The following is a 12,953-nucleotide window of genomic DNA, read 5'->3' as shown; positions in this document are numbered from 1 at the left end:
TTACAAATTGTGTACGAAGAAGATCGCTTACGTAACACTTTAACTGCAATACTGGAATAATGTTGTTATATGCTGGATCTACGTCATGTTATCACTTCATTTCTTGTAGAAATATGTACAGAAGTAAACAACCTGAAAATTATCGACGTAATAGAAGGAAACAGATTTTAAATGAATAATCCACGTATGTCCTACACTCGACTTATTTCTCGTTTCGGGAATGCACGCAGAACTAATAATTTACAGTGACTTGCACATTTATACATAAGATCTGGATGAAAATTCGCAGACATGTAAAAAAAAAAAAAGTGCTACTTTTCCATACGTTTCAGTTTTATAAGTGGCTTACAGTATTCTTCGAAGGCCATCAGGAAGCATGGTGTGATGTTGTTCACTATTATAACTAACAGTTACAAAACATTCGAAGAGCTACGACCCCAAAAAATTCATTTAATTTACCTGGAAGAGATTGTCGGGAAGTATGCCTACTGTACTTATCTTTGGATTCGGCGCCGTAGTTATGCCGGAACAAATGTCACTTCAAATGTCTCCTGTGTATGTGGGGCGGCATGGCTTTTGTTGTAGTTAGAACTTCCCTGGCCTGACTTGTGTGAGCGTAGTTTGTTGGAACGAATTTGAAGTGGACGCGTCAGTACTTGCTGTGAGTGATATCAGTCAAAGGTCAAGTGCATGAAGAAACGTAAGTGTCTCGGAGCTTGTGAGCTGTGTGACAGTCGTATACATTGTTGTTGCTAAAATTATTACAGCATGGTTCAAATAGATCAGCAGATAGCTAGTCTGCGAGCGAGGTTCCTACAGAAGCTAGAGAGCGAAGGAGCACCTGAACCAGGTAATAACCTGTATGAATAGTGAAAGATCCTTGTAAGCGCCAATGCTTACTTATCTTTAGTCTTTAATACTCACTTCGTTTTAGAGTTTTAAATAGATTGAAATTTTATCGCAAGCCTTACACTTTGGTATGACCCTGGCAACTCATGTCTTTATTTGTATTGTTCCTGTCATCATTCATCTTGCACTGCCTTTAACACAGAAAACTAATTTTTCGCAAAGTTCGAAAAAATATAACTATTGATAATTCTGTAATTGCTGAAGTTTTAGTCATAGAAGTTACATATGACAGTTAAGCCCGTAAATAAATTTCTGGAAGAGTGACAGACGGGAAAACACTATTTAAGTGCCCCCAGCCCTGTTTATAAATTATCTGATTCCAAGCGAGGCTTTAGGCCCTACGGTTGTACGAACTGTTATTGCAGGTTTATTTGATTAGTCATATGAGAAGTGAATAATTTACTTTATTAGTATGAGGTTCCAGTGCAGAGTTAAGACATGGTTTTAGACTAGCCTCTATCTGACTGCATCCACGTCTAGTAGGCCCACTTGTGCCATTATCTTTATTGTGGACTGAACCTAATTACACGAGTTAGCATTCTCTGAGGGAAAATATAAAATCTTACGAAATATGACGAAAGCCGATCTTTCTGAAACATGGCTGTTTCAACATATCACTACAGAATTTCAGAATATAACGAGCACCAATTGTTCAGGTACGATGTGTCTTCGGTCTCATCAATTATGGAGAGCCCATTGACATGTAACAAGTCAAAGTTCACATTAACGGAAAGAAGACCCTATAAGAAACTAATTTCATAAGTTAGCGTAACAAATAATTTCTAATGAAGATAACAGATTATACTTCTTCCGTACACTATTTTCATTTAGCCCTACAGCATTTCGTATGACTAACAAGAGGCTTCTGCTCTTCCAGTTGTAATAAGTAGCTGTTGATTATTTTCTTGCTGCAGATTGCATTCATAATTAATTTTCTACTCTGTGAACAGCCTTTACTGTCTCTGTATCTTATGCTACTTGGCTTTATTTTTCAGTTCTCTGTATTTGTAAAATTCCTTCAGGTCATTTGCGATGTGAATGCAAAATGACTTGGTCCATGTCATTAGGGTACAATTTACTTACAAAATGATCCAAGAGACATGAAACTAATTAACTACAAAGTGAATCCTGAGACTTTTTGCTGTCCTTATCCCTTCTAAGAATTCTTATGCTACATAATCCTTAATGAGGCCATGTCCATGCAGAATTTGCCTTGTCGTTATCCTTTCTTTTTTATTACCACCAGTAACTGCTTGCCTTCTCTCACTATGTGGTAGCATTTCATTTCTCACCTTGCTAACCCATTTCCTCTCTTCCATTTTTTGCCTAGCTTCATCTTAAGACGGCTTTTGACTACCATATATGCTCAGGGTCAGACTTCCTGCAAAATAACTGAAACCTCCAAACAAAACATTTTTCAGTGGTTCTCTTGGAGTGAATGGAATATTGCTGAAAAATACTTCATTTTTTAAAGATAATTTTTTGTCTACTTTGCATTGCTATCTTTATTTCTTGTAGATATTCACATTCATTCAGTTCTTTACATCCTATGTAGTATTTGCTTTCAAGGCTATTTTCCATTCAACATTATTTTTGTCCCCCTGTTTGCATAATTTTTGTTTTTCTAACATTGTGTGTTTCATAAGGATTTAAGATAGACTACTGTTTCCATAACTTCTTGAGTTATTTCGTTGCGTACTGAGAAAATAGGCTGACATCAGCACATCACAGATACCACATTCTGCTCTCTTGTTTTTTGACCCTTCATTCTTTGCTCAGCACATTATCATATGCATCATTTATAAACTGACAAGAGTGGGATATAGGCAGCAGACTTATTATTATGGGATCTCACATTTACAACCCGTCCATTAGAAATTAGAACATTCTCTCATTTCCTATTATTAAGACTACTTCAGTTCAAAAAAACATGTAGGCCTACATAATGTCTTTCCCACCCAAAAAGTATCCCCATTTAAAGGTAGATGTTCTTATATTCTCGTCAGAAATTTTTTGTTTAAATTGTATTGCATCACCTTTGCTGCACATGAAAAAAAACTGATTGTTGTACCATTATCTGGGTCGACAGAAGCGTCCGATCCAACGCGTCGGCTTTGACCCGTGACGTAAGGGTGTTGTCGTGTGTGATGTCATGACGACGCGGAGTTTGGTTTGAGTGTGGCTGTCTCCAGTTCTGTTTTATCTTATTTTATTTACTTTTCTGATCTGTTCGTTCTATCTCGTGAGATTTTTTTTTATTTAAAAACACGTATTACTTATTTTAATTATGTTTCCTCGAATTTCTGTTTTAGTTTATTATATTTATCTTTCTGATCTGTTCTTTCTATCCCGTGAGATTTTTTTTTTAAAAAGACAAAAAACACTAATCAGCTACAGAAGCATCTTTATCTTCTATGGGTTGCAGGGGTTACGACCCCTGGGGAGGTGGGTGGGTATTCATGCATGGCTGTCTTCACTTACACGTTGTAGCTACGCAAGGTGTCTAAATTTGTTTATATTTAGTTTGCCCCCCACCCAAAACACCCCATTTCCCGCGCTTGTCCCATTAGTGTCATTAGGCTTCTTGTGGGAAGTGTGTGTGTTTGTTTTTGTTTCCGCCATATTTGTGACGTCATGGGTCAAAGCAGACGGGTGGGATCGGACGCTTCCGTATTTCCCATGATCTCATTTCATAGATGTTGTATGATTGGAATAGTTACTGTTTGCATGAAGTCTTAGGTCTGTTCACTAGTGACCTGTTTTATTGCATGTCATTTTGACTTGTTGCAGTACTTTTTCGTTTAACTATTTCCCCATGTGTAAAATCAGGACTAGTGGTCTTATTTTACATTGCTCTTTTTGCAGTTATTGCCTTATGTACTATGACAACAAGTGTGTCGCTGACCTGCAACAAATTGGAAATCTCTTCAGGCAGGAGCATGCAAACATGTGAAAAGTCTTAATAATAAATAATAAGAGAGATAGCTCAAACAACCACTATAAAGTGAATTCTTGCCTCCTCACAATCTATCTCTATGAAACAATCCCAGATTAAATCGTTCACATACAATAATAGCTCTTGGGAAGTGATGATATTCCAGATTCCGTTACAAAGGAATGTATTATAAATATTGCAACACCCTTGGAGATAGGAGTTGTATTTTCCAGCCTGCTTAAGGATAACATTAGTTGTCTGTCTACATAAGAAAGGAGACAGGTCATGTGTTCATAACATCAGATTTCTCTTGTGCCAACACTTTTGAAAATAGTACATTGCATGTGTCAATAAATTTATAAACATTTCACCTGTAACAGAACGCTGCAAACTTTCAGTATGGCTTCACAGAAAATTCATCTAAACAGAAAGCTGTTGAAAATATCATTTCTGCAATCCTCAGTGCATTTGAAATGAAATCATCAGTTGATGCCTTACTGATTGATCTGAACAAGGCAGGTACCTCTGTGAGTCATTGGATTCTAATAGATAAACTGAGGTGCTATAGCATAAGAGATTCAGAACTCTCTTCTCAAATTAATCTTGAAAATAGGAAGCATCTGTTCCACTGTAGTGATATAAGCTCTGGATTTGTAGAAGCCTCAAGGTTCCATGCTAGGACCTTTATTGTTTATAATTTATATTAATGACCTACCTAAAATCATGCTGTGTAAATGTGTTCTGTATGCTGATGGTACCACTTTTATTGCAGCTGGATATGACATAGAAGACCGAAAGCAACAAAGCAAAGCCAGGCTAAGAATCTCTGGTATCTGGTTTAAACACCATGAATTATGGTAACTGTAAATCAGAAAAAAACTGAAAATGTAATTTTTAGTTGCACTAAATTGACAAGTCATATATCTGTTACATAAATGTAGATCATGTGCGAGTGAAAACATTATGCTTATCTCCTGTAATACATTCTTTCATAGCCACATCTAACACTGAATCACAAACACCAGCTTACAGAGAAAACATCAAGGAAATTCCAAGCAGCCATAAATAAAGCAAGAGATCAGCCAAATCACTTGCTTGATGGCAGTAAGTTAATAATAAATATATCCAAAACAACTTTTCTGAACTTCTTTTTAAAGGGAGAAGCCTCCAACATCTGTCATTATAAACTCCAATGGAAGTACACCCTAATTGGAAACAAAATTTTTAGACATAGGGGTTCAACATGGTCTGAAATGGCAGACACACATAACAGAAACAAATGTGACATTGAAGAAAATATGCTACAGCCTACATTTATTTGCACACAAAGCAAATTTCCACACTGTTATATTTGCGTACCATGCCCAGTACCGCAGTGCTCTACAGTTGGTGTTACATTCTGGGGTAGCACAATTGCTAGCTCAGTTATCTTGGTGACCTAATAAAGATATAACGAGTAATGCACCAGCATGACAGATTCCTAGAGACCTAACGTCCTAAGGTCTTTAATCCTCCCACTCCCATACAACATAAAATAAGTTATTTCCTCATTTTCACTGTTTTATAAATCCTCAAGGTCATTCTGCGTAGATCACTACTACAATTGAGCTGCAGAATGTGAAGTGCAGCAGACTTGAAGCAAGAATATGTAAAAACTTCTACGGCTCCTAAAGCATGATCTAATAAAATTAATTTATTGCACTGTGACAGTGTATTTTGGTGTTCATCTACATCTACGTGATTACTCTGCTATTCACAATAAAGTGCCTGGCAGAGGGTTCAATGAACCACCTTCAAACTTTCTCTCTACCGTTCCACTCTTGAATGGCACGCGGGAAAAACGAGCACTTAAATTTTTCCGTGCAGGCCCTGATTACTCTTATTTTATCGAGATGATCATTTCTCCCTATGTAGGTGGGTACCGACAGAATGTTTTTGCAATCTGAGGCGAAAACTGGTGATTGAAATTTCATGAGAAGATCCCGTCGCAACAAAAAAGCCTTTGTTTAATGATTGCCACTCCAATTCGCGTGTCATGTCTGTGGCACCATCTCCCCTATTTCACGATAATATAAAACGAGCCGCCCTTCTTTGTACTTTTTCAAGGTCATCCGTCAGTCCCACCTGATGCAGATCCCACACTGCACAGCAATACTCTAGAATAGGGCGGACAAGTGTGGTTTAAAGAATCTCTTTAGTAGACCTGTGGCACCTTCTAAGTGTTACATGTAACTTCTCTCTCTATCTCTCTCTATTCTATCTCTATGGGTAGGACATAATTTGAGATGAGATTGCATTCTGGTAGTGGGGCAGTTGGAGGTTTTATTCCGGGGAAGCAAGGAAAAGGCAGAAGAATACACCCGATGCTGGATGACATCAGTAGATCACAGGAGGATGACAAATAATGAGGAAAGTAGGGGACAGAGAAGCATGGAGGGCTATGAAATCCTTACCTGCCGTAAGGCAGGTAACTAAATGACATTATTATTATTATTATTATTATTATTATTATTATTATTATACTGTAATCAAGACCCCTCACCTTGGAAATCCACAGATACGAGGTCAGACACCAAACAGTGGCAGAAAGAGGCCTGGTCTGTCCATCCCAGGGCTGCCTGCTCTATGTCTGCTGCTACATCCACAGCATGAATACTGACTGCCAAAGTTGCAAAACAGGAGCAGGAGGGGAGAAGGCTACTCCGGTGACACCAGATGTGCCAAATCTCCCCCACATCTTCAGATTCTGAACTATTGCTCATTGATGGGATTTCACCCCCTCCAGTGGCAGATCTGTCTTCCTGGCCCTTCACACGTATCCAGGACACCTCCAATATGACGATTCAGTGTAATTGCTGTGGGTATTACTATCACCTACCAGAACAACAACTGAATCTATCTTGTTCTGCAGTCTGTATCACTCTGAGACACTTCACCAGTCACCATTCCCTGATGCTTCAAGGTTACAGTGCTTTCTGTGCTGTAGTGGTTCCAAGATGGTATCTAGAGGGATATGTACTTTGGTTTGCAGTGAGTGCATTCGCCTCCAAATGAAGCTATCTGATTAAATGTAGTTAGAAGGAATGCTGGGAGCACTATGTCTCCTTACTGGGAACATATATCCCTTCATCCCAGGTGTGGGCCAAAGTCCATAGTCTACTGGGCTTCCAGGGTTCAACAACTGTTATGGGTCTCTTCCTATAGGGAAGTCTTCGTACTTACTTGTTGGTTCTTGATGTACCCCTAGCGACCCACTTTGTGTCAGTGTTGATGTCCTCTTCTTGGATTACTACCTTTCGAACACAAATGACAAGTTCAAGGCATTTCCAAATCCTTCTCCTCCTGCCATGCTGAATTATGTAATGAACCTTTCACTGCTTTGGAACTACTTCGGGCTCTGGCCTCATCACATGAGGTGGCCTCACCTGATTAAATTCCTAATCAGATGTTACTCAAAGGCTCCATCTACTCAGGGTCTTCAGCTGTGTTTGGGTGAAAGGTGTCTTCCCATTGCAATGGCAAGATATTATCATGTCCCACACCTGAAGCAATACAAAAACCTAACATCCATCAACAGCTAATGACTGGTTAGCCTCACTAGTGTGCTGTGTAAACTGCTTGAAATGGTGGTTGCTCACTGATTATGCTGGGTTTGCAGATATTGGGACTTTTTGTCCATATATGTGTGTGGTTTCCAGGAGGGATTTTCCACAACTGACCATTTGATTACATTGGAAGTGGCAATCCATCAAGCACTATTCTAAATGGCAACACCTTATTCCAGTCTTCTTTTACTTGCATAAAGCATACACCACCACTTGGTACCATCACATTTTACTTGTCCTACATGATTGGGGCTTCCAGTGCTTCCTACAGGTTTTTATTCATTGTTGGGCCGGAGTTTAGTTTAGTTCAGTTCTATTCCACAAGTTATTCTTGGTCTCTTCGTCGTCACCATTAATGGGCTGGTGGCCTTGTCAGGCTGCTGATAACCCTCATGCTGTATGTTGATGAATTTGCATTTGATATAACTCCCACTCTAGCCTTGGCTGATACCAAGGAGTCATCCAAATGGCCTCCACTTGGACCCTTTCATGTGGTTCCAGTTCTCACCTGTGAGAATGGAACTCGTGCAGTTCTGACATCATACCCAGTCCATCCTGACTTAGAACTCTACGTGAGTGCCCAGTGCTTGGAAGTTTGTTGCACAATCCCATTTTTTTTCAGCCTCCTTTTTTATATGAACCTTACTTGGATGCCCCATATTTGTGAACTGAAGACAAGCTGCATGTGGAAGCTTAACACCCTCTGCTTCCTTGCCCACACCTCTTGGGATGTGGATTTCACTGATCACCCCATATTTACAGAGCTCTGATCTTATCCCAATTGGTCTATGGTTGCATGGTCATATGGCTCAGTGGCACCTTCAGATTTGCAGTTGTTGGGCGCAGTCCATCTTTGTGGAGTAACACTGTCCAGACCAGTCCTATAGATACTGTCTCCTTGCTGAAATGGGAACCTTCCCTCTTCAGTTCAGATTGTACCAACTCTTGCTTTCTTATGCAATCTTCACCTTTCAATTTCCTTTTCATCTGACTTATCACTTTTTTTTTTTTTTTTTTTTTTTTTTTTCCCTTCATGAAAGGGCATCAACCCTCTGACACCAGGCCCCGGCACCTGTACCAGTTGGAATGCACCTTAAGGCCCTCTGCCTAACATCCTCAGAATAAGATCCCTGTGTTTTTCCCATATCCCCACTCTCCTCACTCCCCTGTAGCATAGTACCCAGGCCATGGATTATGACTGATATACTTCAGGGCTGTAAAGTTTAATTCTTCCCCCAGACTTTTGACAACTGTTCCTCTCAGTTCTTCAGAAGTATCAGTGTGCTCCTGTCGTTTACACAGATGGTTCTAAAAGCATGGATAGGATGGGACGTGCTTCTACATCTCCCGCAGATCAGGAACAATGTTTGTTACCAGGAACATTCTGTGTTTTTATGATGGAGCTGATAGCCATTAACACAGCCCTTCTCATTATTAAACTGATCTCACCCAACTGCATTTTAATTGTTGTGATTCAGTTAGCAGTCTCCAGGCCATTGATCAATGTTACTCTTGTCACCCTTTGATATCTGCTATTCAAGAGCACCTCTTGGACCTTAGTTGTACTGCGTGCTCTGTAGTCTTTCTCTGTCCCAAATCATACATATTCCAGGGAATAAACTGACTGACTGTTTCACTAGAGAAGTGATTACTTTTTCTAACATTTGCTTTGACTATCCCAGTTGCAGATTTGCAGGTGCAAATAAGATCTCTTCTTACTCGGAGATGTAACATCTGATGGGCTGCTGCCCACTTTAATAAACTGAAACCACTGAAAACAAAATGTCAAGAGCTACTCCCACATTTTAGTTGCCAAGCCTAATTCTTGATGGAATGTCCCTTCTTTCTGCCTGTTCATGCTAAGCGTAGTATCCTGGGTTCTTTGGTTCTAACATTGGGAGATGTCATGTACTGTTGAATTGGCACTGTTTTCTCCATAAAAATTATTTTTATTCTCAGGTATGTTTTACACTATCTTTGTGGTGTGAAAGGTCGATTGAGGTGTCTTCTGTTGCAGGCTGGGTCTGGGTGCCCTCAACCTACCTCCTTTGCCAGCTGCCCTTCTCATCTCTCTTGTGCTCTGTTTTAATTGCAATGAGATGCCATTCCCCCTTTTTCTGTTGCACCCCAGTTTCCATTTTAGGGGAGCACTTCATTGAATAGTGGGTGCTGAACATCTCTTTAACACTTTGACTATAATGGGTCTCTGGTGGGATGGCTGTGGGAGGCACAACTTCCGTCACATGCAGAGCCTGGAGGAACTCTCAGCTGGCCCCACCGACCTACTGTCTCCATTGTTTCTTTCTCCTTCTTTTATTATTTTTGGTGCAGCTGATGCCCATTACATTTTTGGCCTTCTCACTTTTCCTGTTGTGAAGCTGCCGATTGGAAGCAAATGTTTACTGTGAAACTGTCTACACCTCTAATTGGGTTGGCTTGGAGTCGAATGTGGGTGGATTTCTCTTGCCGCACATGGGCCCTGAGACACCCTCTTATCTGCTTAGACCTACATACCAGTCTGATCCATATACTTTTACTTTGCTGTAAGTTATTTCTCAGCTCTGGCATCAATATTACTTGCAATGCTTCCATTTTACCACTCCTACATACTTTCATAATAATCTGGTCACATTTCTGGCAAACATCACCAACTTCATATGAACAATCTCCAGGCTGAGGGAATGATGACCTTCCTGTTCAGTATATTAACCTCCAACAACTACAGTTAAGCTTTGGTTACAATTTTTACCTTGTTCACTTCCTTCTGGTATCAAATTTACAATTGCTAGGTGCCTCAAGATATCTTCTTTCCACCAGTTCCTTCTTTTCGTCTAGCTGTACGATAACTTTTTTCCCCAATTTGGGTCAGTATGTGTTCATTAGTTTTTTGATCTAATCATCTAATCCTAACCATTCTGCTGTAGCAGCACATTTCAAAAGCTTATGTTCTCTTCTGTTATGAACTACTTTATTGTTCATTTTTCACTTCTATATAAGGCTGCACTCCGTGCAGTTACCTTAAGAAAAGACTGTTATTTCAAGATAAGATTAAGGTTTTAGTATCTATAATTTATTTTTCCACATAACATTTTACAATATGTCATACATACATACATACATACATACATACATACATACATACATACAGACGTACAGACGTAAAAGTATACACACACACATTGTGAGAGAAGAGGGTGGGATGGGTGGTTGGCCATTGCATTGTTGAAGGAATCATCCTGCTGTTGGATCTCTCAGGTTTTCTTGGCATGATTAGTAGTGAGCTTCTTGGTGTTCTGCAAAGTTGGTTCCATTTTAAGCACAGTGCATAAAATGGAAACAAGAACTCAGCAGAACAACTGGAAGCACAAAAATAGATAAGGAAACTTGAATTGGAATGTACAGTGCCTGAGAGCTGAGGCCCATTTCCTAATAAATGCATTACCTATGTTGATTGTACCTTTCATATAGTACTCTTAAGTTTGCACATGCTTGTAAAATGTTGTAAAGTAAAAAATAAATGTACTATTCATTTGTACTCGCTTGGTTCTTGTACATGTTGCATACTAACAATCCCAACAATGCATCACACTTGCTAAACATGTATGGGAATTGGATGTACATCCCAGGTCCTTATCTCAGTCAACCCCCCCCCCCCTCCTCCACTACTCTTGCGTGTCCACCTCCTCCTCCTCTTCCTCCCCCATTCTCTGTCTCTTACTCCTACTCCCCCCCTCTTTCTCTGTCGTACCCCCAGTCCCCCCCCCCCCCCATCTTTCTCTGTCGTACCCCCAGTCCCCCCCATCTTTCTCTGTCATACTCCCAGTCCCCCCCCCCCATCTTTCTCTGTCATACTCCCAGTCCCCCCCCCCATCTTTCTCTGTCATACTCCAACTCTTTTCCCCCCCCCTCTCTCTGACCTACTCCCATTCTTTCCCCCCTCTCTCTGACCTACTCCCATTCTTTCCCCCCTCTCTCTGACCTACTCCCATTCTTTCCCCCCTCTCTCTGACCTACTCCCATTCTTTCCCCCCTCTCTCTGACCTACTCCCATTCTTTCCCCCCTCTCTCTGACCTACTCCCATTCTTTCCCCCCTCTCTCTGACCTACTCCCATTCTTTCCCCCCTCTCTCTGACCTACTCCCATTCTTTCCCCCCTCTCTCTGACCTACTCCCATTCTTTCCCCCCTCTCTCTGACCTACTCCCATTCTTTCCCCCCTCTCTCTGACCTACTCCCATTCTTTCCCCCCTCTCTCTGACCTACTCCCATTCTTTCCCCCCTCTCTCTGACCTACTCCCATTCTTTCCCCCCTCTCTCTGACCTACTCCCATTCTTTCCCCCCTCTCTCTGACCTACTCCCATTTTCCCCCCCTCTCTCTGACCTACTCCCATTCTTCCCCCCCCCTCTCTCTGACCTACTCCCATTCTTCCCGCCCCCCTCTCTCTGACCTACTCCCGCTCTTCCCGCCCCCCTCTCTCTGACCTACTCCCGCTCTTCCCGCCCCCCTCTCTCTGACCTACTCCCGCTCTTCCCGCCCCCTCTCTCTGACCTACTCCCGCTCTTCCCGCCCCCCTCTCTCTGACCTACTCCCGCTCTTCCCGCCCCCCTCTCTCTGACCTACTCCCACTCTTCCCGCCCCCCTTCTCTCTCTGACCTACTCCCACTCTTCGCCCCCCCCCTCTCTCTCTTGACTACTCCCACTCTTCGCCCCCCCCCTCTCTCTCTTGACTACTCCCACTCTTCGCCCCCCCTCCTCTCTCTCTGACCTACTCCCACTCTTCGCCCCCCCCCTCTCTCTCTTGACTACTCCCACTCTTCGCCCCCCCTCCTCTCTCTCTGACCTACTCCCACTCTTCGCCCCCCCTCCTCTCTCTCTGACCTACTCCCACTCTTCGCCCCCCCCTCTCTCTCTGACCTACTCCCACTCTTCGCCCCCCCCTCTCTCTCTGACCTACTCCCACTCTTCGCCCCCCCCTCTCTCTCTGACCTACTCCCACTCTTCGCCCCCCCCTCTCTCTCTGACCTACTCCCACTCTTCGCCCCCCCCCCCTCTCTCTGAACTACTCCCACCACTCTTTGCCTCCTCTCTCTGACCTCCTACCACTCTTTGCCTCCTCTCTCTGACCTCCTACCACTCTTTGCCTCCTCTCTCTGACCTGCTACCACTCTTTGCCTCCTCTCTCTGACCTGCTACCACTCTTTGCCTCCTCTCTCTGACCTCCTACCACTTTTTGCCTCCTCTCTCTGACCTCCTACCCTCCCCAGGGGATCCACAACTCTTTTGTGGATACGTGCGTAGCGAGCACGGGGCCCCGAGCAAATGTGGCCTTCCTTCCTTTCCGGGCTGCATACCTTCCCTTTCCGCATCCTTCCCCATCCCCTGTCTTTGCCCCCCCCCCCCCCCTCACCTCTGGCTCTTTCCTTCACTTTCTCCCCCTCTGGGAGTATGGTTTGCGCCTACGTCCGGAGACGGACGCTTGTAAATGTACCGCATTCTTCGCCTT

At 42.4% G+C, this 12,953-nt stretch overlaps 1 protein-coding gene across 1 annotated transcript in view; it reads left to right on the top strand.

Moving 5' to 3' along the window:
- The first annotated feature begins 343 nt into the window (after positions 1 to 343).
- The window catches only part of LOC126481568 (motile sperm domain-containing protein 2-like), a 113,418-nt gene continuing 100,808 nt past the window's right edge, over positions 344 to 12,953 (top strand). The window contains exon 1 of the mRNA XM_050105421.1: positions 344 to 850. Coding sequence (XP_049961378.1) covers positions 769 to 850 — 82 coding nt within the window. The 5' untranslated portion in view covers positions 344 to 768. The remainder of the gene's footprint in view (positions 851 to 12,953) is intronic.

The sequence above is a fragment of the Schistocerca serialis genome, chromosome 5 (assembly GCF_023864345.2).
Source record: "Schistocerca serialis cubense isolate TAMUIC-IGC-003099 chromosome 5, iqSchSeri2.2, whole genome shotgun sequence".
In the NCBI taxonomy this organism is placed as follows: Eukaryota; Metazoa; Arthropoda; class Insecta; order Orthoptera; family Acrididae; genus Schistocerca; species Schistocerca serialis.
Note: the sequence above shows the minus strand (reverse complement) of the source record. Positions and strands in the feature narration are given on the sequence as shown.